The sequence below is a fragment of the Alligator sinensis genome, unplaced genomic scaffold, assembly GCF_000455745.1.
Source record: "Alligator sinensis unplaced genomic scaffold, ASM45574v1 scaffold420_1, whole genome shotgun sequence".
NCBI classification, from domain to species: domain Eukaryota; kingdom Metazoa; phylum Chordata; order Crocodylia; family Alligatoridae; genus Alligator; species Alligator sinensis.
In genome coordinates this window covers 837305-849061 of record NW_005842298.1, presented here as the reverse complement: position 1 = coordinate 849061, position 11757 = coordinate 837305, and the positions used below count along the sequence as shown (strand labels likewise).

The window sequence follows — 11757 nt, the reverse complement described above, 5'->3', positions numbered from 1 at the left end:
TGCGGCCGCGGTGAAGCCGTGCTTAGAGCTGTGCGGCCGGCAGCAGCGGCGCAACATGGGGTGGTGGTGGGGATGGCTGCGTGCCACCCGGCCACCACCACACTGCCGCTGCCGCCTGGCAGCCAGCTGCACAGCTCCTGGCATGGCTCCGTAGCAGCAGCGGGAGGTTTTGTAGGCAGTAGCCATCACCGCTGTCACAGGCCTCCAGGTAAGCGGCAGTAGTACACGCGTGCAAGCCCCCGCCCTCCCCTGTGCCCCCATCCCTTTCCGTGGCTGCAGAGTCCGCCATGGAGCTGTGCTCTGCCCGCATGCCAGCCTCCCTCTCCCCCCTCCCCTGGGCAGGCGGTTGGGCAGCATGTGTGCAGCCTGCACATGGCGGGCACCACCACACTGCAGCCTGCATCTCTTGGCTTCAAAGCCCCCCCTGCAGAGGGGCACCCTTGCCCTCACCCCCTGGCCCTGCTCCCAGCTGCGATATGCCGCCTAGAGCCGGCGGCACCCCCAACTCCCTCAGCCCCCAACCATCTTCCCCAGCCCTGCCCCACAGCCCCCAAGCCCCACTTACCTCTAGGATCCAGGGGCGAAGGGCATGGCTCTGTGGTGGCAGCACTTGTCTGCAAAGCCACCCCACCCTGCATGCAGCTGCCACCACCCCGCACTGCCATGGAGCCGTGCAGCCAGTTGCAGGGCATGGTGCTGCATGCGAGCCCCCCGTTTCACCTCCCGGCTGGGTGGCACATATGTGGCTCGTACACAGTGGTTGCCACTGCACTGCTATTGCCGCGCCCTGCGCCACTTGCCCACAAAGCCATGCAGCTGGCCGTGGGATGGTAGCGCATGGCGCAGTGGCAGAGGTGCGGTGGCGGGCTCCCTGGGGGCAACTCAGGCTGGCCGGCATGTGTGTGGCCCACAGAGTGGCACCCCTGCCCTCACCCCCTGAGCCTGCTCTTGGGAGTGGGCACAGGGGCACACTCCCCACTTCTTGATGTGCCCCGCCCCTTCCCCCTACACACGCTTACCTGCTGGGGTGGGTGTCAGTGTCTGTGTCTGCCTGTCTTGGGGGGCTGTTGTGAGGGGCATCAGAAGGGCTGTTGAGACTGTGGGGGGAAGTGTGGGGTACCAGCAGTTCTGGGAGGGGCTGTGGGGGGCCTTTCATTTTTATCATGGATTTTGGGTTTTTAATCAGAGAATTTGCCATTTTTAATCAGAGAAAACCAGGATCCTTGCTCATCACATTCATTTTCCTAGAAAAACAAGTTAATTATGAAAGAATCATTGTAACCTTTCAGTGAGGGTAATTCTCCATCAGGAGACTTGAATTTCAGTTTCTACAAGCTGCTGTCAACTTACATACTGGATAAAGAAACATTTCTAGAGAATGCAAGCTTCTTTCTAGGGGTGGCATAACTAAATTTCCAGACTAGGATGTGGCGATGTTGTGGCTTTTGGAACGTTTCCTAAAATGATCAACTGAACATGCTTGCTTGACATAATCTTGATAGTCTGTGGCAAAAGGAAAATGATTAAATGCAAAAACAGCTCTTTTTTAAATCCACAAGATACACATTAGGTGCATGTAACAATAAGACTTTTCTGAAAAGTATGACTCAAAGGTCATTTGACCAAACTAGTTTAACCCTGAATTTTATTGAAAAAAATATGATTCTTCGGATGATCTTCTGGTAACCCCTTCCAAAAATATCTTTCCTTTAAAATGATTAATCTCATCTTTGTGGGACTGGAAGCCTTGATGAGCTTCTAAAATGCCTGTTTGTTTAGTTTGATATTGAGAGTACATGAAGGAAGTACATGTTTGGGATACCCTAACTGGCTGGGCTCTACCTCTTTCTTTTTTTTTTTCTCTCTCAACTGACTGACTTGGAAAGATGCAGATAAACAATTCTGTAAATGGTAGTTAACAAAATTTTATTTACATATTTAGACAATTGGCTCAGAGTTCAGTCCTTAATATTACTTGCATAGCTAAAAGGGATATTTTTTGTGTTTTACAAATTCTTTGAAGGGTTTAATTGAAACAGGTCCAGCTCTTTATAGCTGGATTGTTTTTAATATTGGTTATCCACCCTGATTGGTAACAAGTATGTTACCCTCAGTTTTGTCTAGTGTAGAGGCAGAGTTTGTATTAGTATCAGATAGCTTATATAATGGCTCTTTTTTAGGTTGACTGCCAACAAGACAGGCTGTCTAGCCAAATTAAAGCTTAAGTTTATAAACGCTTTATTTAGAAAAGGTGTCCCGATGTATTTGTTATCATTGTAATATACAGATTTTAGACCACCAGTCTAGGCAAGGCCTTAACTATTAGGAGGATTAAGGTTGTTCCTCTGAGTAGTCTGTCTTGCCTCAAGTGTCTGAGCTACCATCATATTTAAGTTATCATTGTTTTGGCTCTCAGCCCCTGTTGTTAGGACAGATTTTTTTTGTAACTTATTTTGTATCCAGTTGAAATGGAGTTCCATAGTTGGTGGTGATGTTCTGATATATGTTCTGAAAGATCTCATTCAGCTGAAGCCCCATATGAGTGGTGCGGGAGTTTGAAAAGCACAGCAGAGAAACTGCAATGTGATGCTTGTTCTCTTAGATAAGATCATCTTGCACTGACAAAATAATAGTAGTCTACAACATATGAGGATTATTTTTGTATATATTATACGTATTTAAATATTGCATAATTATATGAAACATCTAAGTAACACAGAATGCTCTTGACTCCTAAATGCTTGTTCAGAATCCTCATCCTTTGCTGTACTGCAGAATTTTATAACTATTTTTGCCAGTAAGAGCTGTGGCAGAGCACTGAAAAATCTAAATTCTGTTGTAACAGGATATGTTTTAAGCTACAACTACATTTTTTTAGCTTAAAAAAATGACCACATCTGAAGGTAATTGTACTACTTACTTGTTATTAGGCCCAATTAGGTTTTCATTCCTTTTTTTATTGAATTACTTCATTTGAAACCTGCCAGTTCACTGTAACTTAGAAGATTAGAAATGTAGTTGGCCATGAGTGTGGCTTCATTACATAGTTAATAACCACATCCTTTTATGCTGCAGCTGGAGAGGGCTTTTTCCATGTTGTTCTGACACAGTAAAATAGACTTTTTTGCAACTTAATGGAGGAGAGAGGAATGGAGCTTGAAGTACAAAAGGAAGACTTTGACAATGCCCATAAGTGGGGAGAAATAAAGTAATTGGAACAACCAAGAGACTTTAGCTTCAATTCAGTTGCTTTAACTCCTGTTTGTCTCATGACATCAGAGAAAAAAAATTGTGCCCTGTAATTGTACAGCGTGGGCTCACCATATTATTTTCTTGTAGATGTTCGACTGGATCACACACAACAAGGGTCTGTTTCTGAACAGTTACACAGAGATTGGAACCAGTCATCCTCATGCCATGGAGCTTCAGACACAGCACAATCACTTTGCCATGAACTGTATGGTAAGAAGGGAGGCAACTTGGAGAAAAATGCTTAAATGCTGCTTATTTCTTGGTGCAATTTATACTTGTATTCTATTAGTACAACATTTTTTGTCATCAGCTTTGAAAGACCAGCAGGCAGGTTATGAGCAGGGTTTGGTTGTTTTGTTTTGTTTTTTAACACCTTTCTAGTAGGCATAATTAACCTATTTGTAGTAGAATTTTAGGGCGTTTTTACACATGCTCCTGACACGACTCTGGGTGATTTTACTTAGTGAGCCACGCTAATTAAAAGCACCTGATGCCACATCTGCAGCACATGTATCAGAGGCACAAGCGTGCCTCCACGCTAAGAAAATGGTGGTGGTACACTTTGAAGTAAAGCACATCAAATGTGTTTTAGTTCAAAGCTCACCACCGCCATTTTCTCAGTGCAGAGGTATGCTGTGCCACTGATGCACATGATGCATGAGGCTGCCACAGCGTGTCAATTTTAAGTGCTCTAGCAGACTCGATTAATAGGGTCTGCTTCAACACACTAGATTTCCAGTGCATCGGAGCAGGGTCCCCGCATGTGTGTAAGTACACTGCTTTTGACACTTCAGTTTGAGCCTTAATAGAAAGGTCCATTTTTATGGGTAGAATTGGCTCTGAACTCTAACTTGGGCATAAGCACCAAAGAGAAATATCCTAACTCAGTGAAGAAGCCTGTCACCTCATTATTAACAATCCATACTTTTTAAAGACCATTTGTAATTCCTGTCACAACAAAAAAAAAAAAAAACTTTCCCCCCACCCTCCTTTTGTATGAGGTTTTTACTGTTTTCAGTATCTGAGTCACAGCTTTGAGTTCAGTCTTAGTTAGCTGTTGGTGATCTTCTGCTGTTACCTGCTTTTTGGATATGGTGGGTCTGTCAAAGTTACCTTGTTTGTTTATTTTCAGGAGCATATAAAATATTTTTAAAGTGGAAAAATGGGAGATTAGTATACATAATTAAAGTCTTTTCATACCAGTTTCAGGAAAAACTGTTTTTCATCTTAAATGGTGAATATTGACGTGGGATCTTCTGTTATGTGGCATCATATTAATACTCACCTGGCTTTACCGAAGAGGGTGGGACACTTCAGTTCCACTGCACAGACCTCTGGCAGTGAGATAAATGGAGTGAATGCTATGAGTGGGTTATTTGACTTTGCATGGAAAAGCATTTTGGGGGCAGGGGAGGATGAGAGATTCACTTGATCAGCGAACTTTGTAGATATTCATTGACACCAGAGGAGTGGTGTAAGTACTTGGGAATTCAGATATTCCACACTTTTTACTCTGTTGGCTTAATCTTCTGTATCATTTAGGTCAGCCTGACCCAGCCTACATACCCTTGTCTCATGTTACCTTTTGTGTTTTAAAAATGGACGGCTTCCTTCCCTTGAGTGCTGGAGGGAGGCAAGATGAGGCATGAAGGCATATGGGGTAGCAGTTGTCAAGGAGTGGCTCTATTTCTGCAGCTCTGGACTCCGGTGTGCTCAGTGCAAATTAAATATTGGGATGAGTTTAACCTTCTGACCTGAAACCTGGAAGAGAATGTCAGCTCTTATTTTTTTTCTGATACCCATTTCCAGAGCCCTTGATCTGAAGCAAAAGGCTTAGTGCTTGTCAGGAAAGCAGCAGAAAGTCATTTTTTGTAAGAGACAAAATATATATTACCTCCTTCTTTTTTGGGAAACGACCATAATATATTGAAAGGAACTTCAGATGAAAGCTATCTTAAAGCAGACATAAAAAATTTCAGCCCATACAACTTAAATTTGAATGGATAATACCATGCAACTTTTAGTTATAGTGAGCTCTGCTTATACTTAGTTTTTAGAACTGTCATAAGCTTCATAAGTAGACAGTAAATGATCTAGTAAAAAATGTCAGTGTCCACTTTTAGCTTGTTAATAAAATAATGTGCGTTAAGAATTTTAAAGCCAGGGGTTTTGGCCTTGGAATGAGCCTTTCCACTAAACGATTGTTCACTTTATTTGCATGAAAGCATGGGTAAAGAAGGATGGTGAACAACTGCTAGATGTAAAAAAAGTTTGCATATGAAATTTTTTTGAGATGCAAGTAATATAACTTAGATAAGGGGTAGAAATCATGTGAATCTAAAAGAAAATAGGGCTTGTCCATACAGTGTTTTTCTGTAAATGTTTTTGAAATCTCTAGAGTCTGTTTCTTAAAATCTTGACATTCCCCCTTCCCCCTGGCTTTTTTTTCTTGACGTAAGTTTTGCAGGGTATTTCAGCTGTAGGGCTTTAAATCATATCAAGATGGCTTGAAAACTCCATTTCCTGGATGCAGCCTTTTGCTTCACAGCTAAAGGATGCATCCACTGAGTTTAGCCAATATAAATGGCCAGAAACATGGAGAAGCACAGCTGAATTTTAGAGTAAATAGAAAACTCCAACCAAAACATAAGCTGCTTCTACCAGTAATGAAGATGCTAGATTCATGAAAAGTTACATACATGCAGTGTTGCCTAATGAAATAAGAAAATGAGTGACATTCACAAAGTGAATGTTTGTTTGTTTTCCAGGGGAAAGTGTGTTTGCTCTTATAAAGAAAATATATTAATTTGAAATTTAGTTAAACCTCTGTGACATATGGGCATGTGGCCTCCAGTTAATCTACAGATGAATAAATCTGACAATCACTGAGCTGTTCCTTGCAGCAAAACAAATATTGCATGTATATATGTTAGATTTTTTTCTGAGCATCAGAACGATATGTCAAAGCACTGCTACAGTGGACAGAATGGGCAGGACACAGTTTATTAACAATGGGCAATGATTTCCTGAGATAATACTGAAAGCCATAGTAAGTGCTTTACAACTGTGGCCCAAGAATCTTCAGTTGATCTGGAGTAAGTAAAGAAAACCTGACTTCCTGTTAAAGTAGGGTATGATACATGTGCCTAAATTGTGATCTGTAGCAGTCACTGTTGATAATGTGTTAATCCTAAAACTAAGCACTCCTAAGTGTTTAAAAAGCTTCAAACTCTAGTAAGTACTATGTGCTACAGATGCCAGAGGACAGACAGCCTTAACTTTCACTAGAGAAGAGATACTTGCTTGGATCAAATCTGTCCAGATGCCACTGGAGAGGCTGGCACAAAATATAAGTCAGGGCAAATGAGGTGAAAGCAGCTGAACATCGAGAGTGATTTTTATTTTTTAAATACTCCTCCCTACCCCATGTGAATTTCTGTTTAGTTCTAATATTTCTCTAACTAATTTGATAACTTGAGACTTGACTTACCGTATTTACTAGAATCTAAGGTGCCCCTCCCCATCAGCATAAGGGGGAAGCCCCTTGTCTTAGATTTGCATACAAAGTGGAGGGAGGGGAGCAGCTGCTAAGGCTCAGACCCACAGCCGCCTCCTGCTCCCCACTCTGCTTGCTCTCTGCAGCTTCTGCCCCGGTCTCCCCCTTTACCGCCTGGCCCAGCTCAGCTCCAGCTTGGGCTGGGACCATATTGCCTCCCGGCACAGTGCACATGGAATTCTGTCCCCTGCCTGGCCAATCAGCAGCACTAATGGTGTTTTGTGGCCCAGCAGGAGCTGAGCTTTCATGTGCTGAGCTCCTGGAAGGAATAGAGTCCAAGCAGCTTCTGATGGTAAACGTGGGGTGGAGAGGGGAAGAGGCAGAGATGGGAGTGGCTGTTGGGAGAGGAAGGCAGTGGGGAGCTGGGCTTGGGTGGTGGGGGGTGGCAGGAAAGTTGAAAGGGGAAGAAGGGAGGGAATAGAGAGCAAAGGGGCCACCTGACGCCCCCAGCCACTGCCTTCTCTGCTGTAGCAGTTGGTGGTGGGGAATGAATTTAAGACTACTTTCTGATGCTTAAGATTCTGTACCTGGAACATAGTATCAAATCTATAATTTTTCTGTATATAGCATCTAATTATTGGGGGGTCATCTTGGATTTGAGTAAATATGGTAATATGCCACATCTGACTTTAAAGTTCCCTATGGGTCCTTCTGAGGTTCAGCAAGAGCTGTACTTTTAGTTCTAAACTGGGATGCATCTTAAGCAGGGGGGGGTCTTCTTTTTCTGAGTTGCTATGCTTTTAAATGTCCAAGTGCAAATTCAGTATTGGAGTAGACTTCTTACTACACCTCACATGCTTTATCATTTGCTGGTAGGCAGTCTCTTTTGTAAAATGCTCTTCTTATCAATTTCTTCTCTTGGGAAGATCACCTGTCTCATAGGAAAGGGGCAAGTAGCAAATGTGATATACCTTACTACAGTGGGGTCCCTCAGAGGTATCTCCTGGATCCAGCACAATTATATTTTTTGTTGGGGTTTCTTTTTCTTTTCTTTCTTTTTTTTGGATGAGTAAATTAAATGATGCCAAGCAATGATGCAAGTACTTAAAATGAAAAAAGGCAGTGAAGACCAGCATTCAGTGCTTCACTTAGAAAGGAGATATACAAAAAATACAAAATGGGAATTATCTGGCCATTAGAATGGCTGAAAGGGATTGGAGGCTTCTTGTGGATCACAGATTAAATAAATGAATGGTGGGATGTTGAGAGAAAGACAAAGCCAGACTTTGTTGTGAAATACTTTAACAGGAAGGTTGTATGCGAGTCATAGGAGGTAATAGTTCTTCTGAATTACTGGATGTTACTGAGGCCTCAGCAGTAATACAACATCCTCTTTTGGGTGCTGTGCCTGAAAATGTAGGCAAATTAGTTAGAATCTAAAGGACCACAGTAAAAATAAACAGGGTAGAAAACATGAACTAGGAGGAAAGAATTGTTTGCTTAATGTGAATAAAAAAGATTGGATAGAACAAACATTCAAAGCAGACATCTTTGAAATAAATTCAAAGTTAGTTTTAAAAAAAGTGCATAACCCCAGGGGTCATTTGATATTCATGTCATGCATGGGCAGGAGAAGAGCGATAGCAGCCAGAGAGGCTTAGGTTGGGTATTACGAACAGCTTTCTACTCATTAAGACTGTAAAAGTATTATAACAGGTTGCTTAGGGAGGTGGCAGAACCCTTGTCATTTGAGGCTAAGAAAATATTTCAGAGGCATCTGGCAGGGATGGTCTAGTATACTCAGTTGGACGTAGCCTCTTAGGTCCCTTCCAGCTCTACATTTTTAAGCTTGTTGGGTTCCCAGGCTGAAGAATGCAATGGTGTCTGCTCATAGCACAAAGAGGATCTTTGGAGAACTCTCCAAGTAAGTTCTTTGTAGAGTGTCAAAAACTTCCCAATTATTATCTGTATGTGCTGGATAGAGCATAATAGCTTGGAAAAACCAGGGCCAATGGCCTATCTCAGATTTACAAAAAATATATTAAATTTAAATATTGAAACTATAAGTAGAAATGCAGTGATGATGATCTTAGTGACATTCTAAGGATAAATGTTTAATGTACTCCCTATATCAGAAATATTAGCTCCCGTTTTAGAGCCTATATACTAAAGAAGGGGAAACATGGCTAAAATTGCACCTTCAGTACTACTGCCCATTGGTTACTGTGAAGCACTATGGAGAAATTTAGTTCAACTGACAGGCTGTCACCTGTGTTTCCCCTGTGTACTTGTCCTCTAGCGAAATAAGCCATGTGCCAAAGGATGATGCATACTGCACCGCAGTCTGCCTGTATCATGGCTTGTTTATTTCAACTTTCTGCCCTTTGCCATGCTGGTGAATATGTGCATGCATGCAGACATACCTTCCAGTGTATTGCAGGTGTGTATTAGGTATTTCAAAACTAGTAAATAAGCATTTGATCATACTTTTCTATTCTATTAAGATGAGTCTTGACCAAAGGGCATTGTGATTGAGATTGTATTTTTGAGCAAAATTCTGTCCTATTTCATATTGTTGATGGGGAGGGTTTGTTTGCTTGTTGAGGATTTTTTGCTTTTTTACTCTTTACTGCTCTGTCTTACTAAATTTACAGTTTGAATGGAATGTAAGCCCCTGAAACAGTGTAACTGCACAGTCTTTCTCCTCATTTGGAAACTGCTGATCAGTTGATGTGAAAATACAATATCGCAATGACTGACTAAACGCCTTCTTGCTGAAATGTTTAGCAATTTTTAACTTAGTTATTGCATTTTGATTGAAATCCTGCCGAAGGATCCAGGCAATTAGTAAAATAATTGAGATCTTTGGACAAAGCAATGAAAAAACAAATTCAGGTATTGGAAAACTACTTGCTAGTTTTCAGTTAATATTCATTATGTATGTAGATAGTTGTCCTGTTCAGTACATTAATGTCCTCCTAGCAGTCTTTATATTTCAGTAATTTGAGAGTTTTGTTTTCCTTGGTTGCACCTACAAATATATTTACTCCAGCCTAGATTTACAGTGCAGTAAAATACTGCACAGTAAGGGTTTTTGGGTATGTGTCTACACATGCAGGGATTATGGAACAGATTTGCTCCAAGATCTCTGCAGCCCTGCAGTGAATCCTTGCCACCACCGGGGGAAGCTGGCAGGCAGCACCGGGCCAGGAGACAGCTGTCCCTAGCTCTGTGGAGCTGCCTGCTGCTGGGTCAGGGAGAATGTCCCCCTGCCCTGACAGCAGGGAGCTCCTGGCCCTGGCTCCCCGATCAGGTGCACAGGGTTTGGAAAGAGCTGCAGGGGAGAGACAGCTACTTCACTGCTAGCTGTCCCACTGGTGGATAGGGGCATAGGCCTCAGATCTGCCCCACCCCAGCAGTTCTTTCCAAGCTCCATGCCTCAATCAGCCAAACAGGGCACAGGGCTGGGACATGCCCCTGACTAGGACAGTTCCCTGCCAGCCCCAGGCTGCACAAGTAAGTCTGCATGTGCAGCCCAGAACTATCTGGGGGCTGCCCAAAACAAGACAGTCCCCAGCCACCTCCAGGTAGCATGTGCTTCCCTGCCGAGCGTGGGGCTGTCTGGGAAACATCCTGGTCAGGTGCAGGTCTTAGCCAGCTCCAGGCTGGTCAGGGACCTGTCCCCATGCAGGGAGCTTCCAGCCCTGCCTCATGATCTGGGAGTGGGGGCTGGAAGCTCCTTTCTGCCAGGGGACATTGTCTCCATCCAGGCACATGGGGCAGGTGCTGGGGAGCTTATATCCCACCCAACTCTGTGAGCACAGGCTGGGGAGCTAGTCCCCATTCATTTCCCCTTCCCCTCCCATGCTAGGCAGGGAACAAGCTCCCCAGCCCCCACCATCAGGGAGCTTCCCAGTGCCAGCTTTGCAACCACGGGGTCACTGCAGGGAGATGCTTATCTCCCAGCCTGAGCTCTGTGATCTCGGGGCTGCTGGTGGGAAATTGCTAATCTCCCAGCCTAAACACCGTAGGGCCAGTGCTGGGAGACTCTTATCTCCCAATACTGACTCCACAAGTCAGTTCTGGGAGATCCTTATCTTATAGTGCCAGCTCCATGCTGTGAAGCCGGCACTGGTAGATAGGGGTCTTCTAGAACCGGCCCCGCAGTTGTGGAGCTGTCACTGAGAGATAATGGTCTGTCAGGCCCCCACTCCCCAATCGCGATGGCTGCATGGGAGCTGGAAGATAAGGATCTCTTAGCCCTAGCTCCCCGATCAGGATCTTGGAGCAGGGGACTTGGAGTGGGGACATAGTCTGCCCTGGCAGCAGGCAGCTCTTGAGGGCAGGGAGCTATCTCCCACCCCCTGGTGGGCAGCTGACAGAGCAGATTTTGTTCCAAGTTAGGCGTCTACGCAAACACTATGGCTCCATTACTAATGCTGAGTAAATTTACTACTTGCATTTGCAGGTAGCAAATGTATTCATTATTAGGGAGGCTTACTGCAAAGTAAGCATGTGCACGTGTAGACGCACATGCTTACTTCACAGTAAACTATGCTAATGCGAAGTTAAGTGTCCTGTGTAGACCAGCAGATAAAGGAGGAGCCATAGTCATCCTAAACCGTGAGGATTACATAAAGGAAGCCAACAGACAACTCTCTGACACCACCAACTACAAGAAGATCCTACTCCCCTTTTCACCAAAAAACTCAACAATACCATCAAATCATTTCCACCAAGATTACAAGAAAAACTACAGACCTTGATCCCTCCGCTACCTAACCCAGGGACTTTTTACATGCTCCCTAAAATCCACAAACAAGGGAACCCTGGCAGACCTATCATATCCAACCATGGGACCCTAACTGAGGAAATATCAGGTTTTGTTGAATCCATCCTAAAACCGCTTGTCACCCACAGAGCAAGTTTTGTCCAAGACACCACAGACTTGCTACGGAAACTTAAAAACATAGACCACCTTCCCAGCAACACACTCCTAGCCACCATGG

General features: G+C 43.9%; 1 protein-coding gene across 19 annotated transcripts in view; it reads left to right on the top strand.

Annotated features, from left to right (window-relative positions):
* Positions 1–11757, top strand: part of TRIO (trio Rho guanine nucleotide exchange factor) — a 466181-nt gene that overhangs the window by 204696 nt on the left and 249728 nt on the right. For all 19 annotated transcript variants that reach the window (XR_003095137.1, XR_003095138.1, XR_003095139.1 and 16 more), the window contains one exon: positions 3340–3462. Coding sequence is in view for 16 of the 19 variants with exons in the window: in XM_025209612.1 (XP_025065397.1) it covers positions 3340–3462 (123 nt within the window). In the remaining 3 variants the exon portion in view is untranslated. The remainder of the gene's footprint in view (positions 1–3339; positions 3463–11757) is intronic.